This window comes from Tupaia chinensis, unplaced genomic scaffold, assembly GCF_000334495.1.
Source record: "Tupaia chinensis unplaced genomic scaffold, TupChi_1.0 Scaffold000221_1, whole genome shotgun sequence".
In the NCBI taxonomy this organism is placed as follows: domain Eukaryota; kingdom Metazoa; phylum Chordata; class Mammalia; order Scandentia; family Tupaiidae; genus Tupaia; species Tupaia belangeri.
Window position 1 is genome coordinate 817389 of NW_006159696.1, and position 2661 is coordinate 820049.

General features: G+C 40.1%; 1 protein-coding gene across 8 annotated transcripts in view; it reads left to right on the top strand.

Moving 5' to 3' along the window:
- The window catches only part of PTPN20 (protein tyrosine phosphatase non-receptor type 20), a 103986-nt gene that overhangs the window by 17358 nt on the left and 83967 nt on the right, over positions 1-2661 (top strand). For 7 of the 8 annotated variants that reach the window (XM_027771526.1, XM_027771524.1, XM_006147735.3 and 4 more), the window contains one exon: positions 2089-2215. The exons of the other annotated variant lie outside the window; for it this stretch is intronic. In XM_027771526.1, the coding sequence (XP_027627327.1) occupies positions 2188-2215 (28 nt within the window). In that variant the 5' untranslated portion in view covers positions 2089-2187. The remainder of the gene's footprint in view (positions 1-2088; positions 2216-2661) is intronic. 8 annotated transcript variants of the gene reach the window in all.

A 2661-nucleotide genomic window follows, 5' to 3' on the forward strand; every position in this document is an offset into this window, starting at 1 on the left:
GTGGTTCAAGTCCAGGTCACTGATTGGATGTGCAGGAACAGTGTTCTTTTGAAAGAGAAAGGGGAAGTAGGAGAGAAAGTATAAGGAAGGACAGGTGGACAGATGGACTGACAATAGGCTCAAGGTTCAGGTGCCTGGAGGCACTTACCGAAACAACTTATGTCAAAGAAACGCTGTGAGTGAGTAGCTATTGTTATTTTACTCGATACACTCGCTCACTGGATGCCATTACAGCTTATGAAATGAGTCTTTGCAGCGTGAATACATTGCATATTAGTCCAGCTAAAGATATTATCATACATGTTATCATTGACAGATAATTTTCTGTGTTTGTGTCCCTTAAATGTTTTCCTTCTAATTATTTTTAGTTATGCCAATCTAATAACAAAAAAGTATTTGCTCAGAATGTAATTTATGGTAATGGTGTCATTCCTGGGTGGCTCAGCATTGTTCACACAGGGTTCTAGTGCTGTGGGAGCTTGAAGTTTCTCCTGTTCCATCGAGCATCCGGGCACCTTTCATTCCCTTCTCTCGTTAGTGTAGTGTGCAGAGTGAGGCATGACAGAACTTCCAGAAGAATCTGAAGCAGCTTATCCCTGGTGGTTAAGAACCAGCAGAGTGAGATGCCGAGCTTTCATATTGACTTCTATTTTGGCTTCTTATACTCAGCCTGAAATCCACTCTGAAGAAATGGTCTTTGTTGGCATTTGCTTCAGTCTTGAGAGAGTTTGACTGAACTGCACGTCAGCTCAGAATTTGAGCATATGTGCACTCTTCACTGGCTCCTCTTTCAAATGTAACCCTAACTCCTAAAGGAAATATCCTGCTTTCTTTGTGTGTGCAAACCAAACACTGGTAGTTTTTTCTTCTTAGGATCAGATGGGATCATTTCACACCACATTGGAGGTTTTTTCTCTTTCCTCAGTGCCATTTCCCAGAACAAGTAATCGTGTTTTTAGATTTTTCCCTTCTCAGGATTAATTCCCTGATTTTCTACACTGTGGCATCTTCTCCAGGATTTGGAGGGAAATCTCATATTGGGGACCTAACCATAGATCCCCAATACCTTTCACAGCCTTCCCCTCGGGAGCTGAGTACCAGTCACACAATTAGCTCCTGTGACTTCCCAGAGTTCTTGATGTGGACATACAGACTACCCAGTCAGGCAGCTACACTTTCCATGGAATTAACTAATGAACTAATTCATTGACCATTTTCTGAGTGTCCCAGAGTGCTAGTTATCAGAAATATAAGAATGGGAAAGCTGCGGTTTCTGTGCTCAAGATGCTGATGAGCCAATGTGAGGAGATGAGCCCAGAAATCTTGGTAAAACATGTAGGTCACAGGGGAAGCAACTTTGGGGGCTTACTTAGCAAAGCCTAGGGGGAGATGAGAAATATGGAAAAACCTTCTACTATATTTTCTGAAAGTTCTTCTTTTGCTTCATAATAAATCAAGATTCTGTTTGTTGTTTGTGTTTTTTATTCCCCCAGAGGGTGTGTGTGCTCTCCAGAGAGAGGGAGAGAGAGAGAGAGAAAAAAAAAAGAGAGAACTTTCTGAGAGAGAGAGAAAAAAAAAAAAAAAGAGAGAACTTCCCATCCCCCTCCAGGGGCTTGAGTGCATGCAATCCATTCTCCATTTCTCCATCTCATCAGGATGTTTCTCAAGCTACCCAGGCTGGGATTCGAACTGCGGTTGGCCATGTGGGCCATGTGGGCTCCAGCTTCCAAAGTACAGTGCTTATTCACTGTGCTTGATTCGAACTGCGGTTGGCCATGTGGGCCATGTGGGCTCCAGCTTCCAAAGTACAGTTCTTATTCACTGTGCTACAGGGATGGCCCAGATTCTGTTTTTAGTATATAAGGTACTTTTGTACATTGCCTAGGTTTTTCATAAGTATGTGCTGATGGTGAACTGTATGATTTTATACTATTACTGATTTACCACAAGTAGCTGCAACTAAAAATTTTGAATTAAATGTTAATTAGCTTATTACTGATTTTTGGGTGTGTCTATTTGTTCTAACATATACTAGATAACATGTAAGGGAAGAGAAATAGATCCAGTTTGATTCTTGTGTTTCTATAGGGCCCTATCTGACTCACTGCACTGGCACTTGTTAAGAAGCCGGGAATGGACACACATGTCTGATCAAAGCTGTCTACTTTGGAAGCATTGCTGATTTTTATGGAAGATTTGAAACTGATGAGTTTAGGTATGGATTGATATGGCTTTCAGTCTACTCATCTGTGTGCTTGAGATATCTGTGTGTGTGTATGTTAATGTGTGAATGTGTATTTATATAAAGAGGGTTAGTTATTGGAGTCAAAGGCCATTTGCATATTTATTTGTGGAATGCAGGGTAAAGCACATTTAAACCCTGGTATTTAAATAAATAAGAATATCCCCAGTTATTAAGGAATATTTTGAAATTATTTGATAAAATTTTCAAAGAAATTTATTTTAATTGTGTTTAATTAAAACTGTACCATTTGAAATATTTTTAATAATTTATTTGTGAAGCAGAAGCCTGAATGTCATTCTTAGAGAGTGACATGGCCAATCACAGTTTGATTCCCAGACCTGATGGCTTGCTTTCTCACTTTCCTTCTTTCTCTCACTCTCTCTGATCAAACTAAATAACAACAACCACCGCAGCAC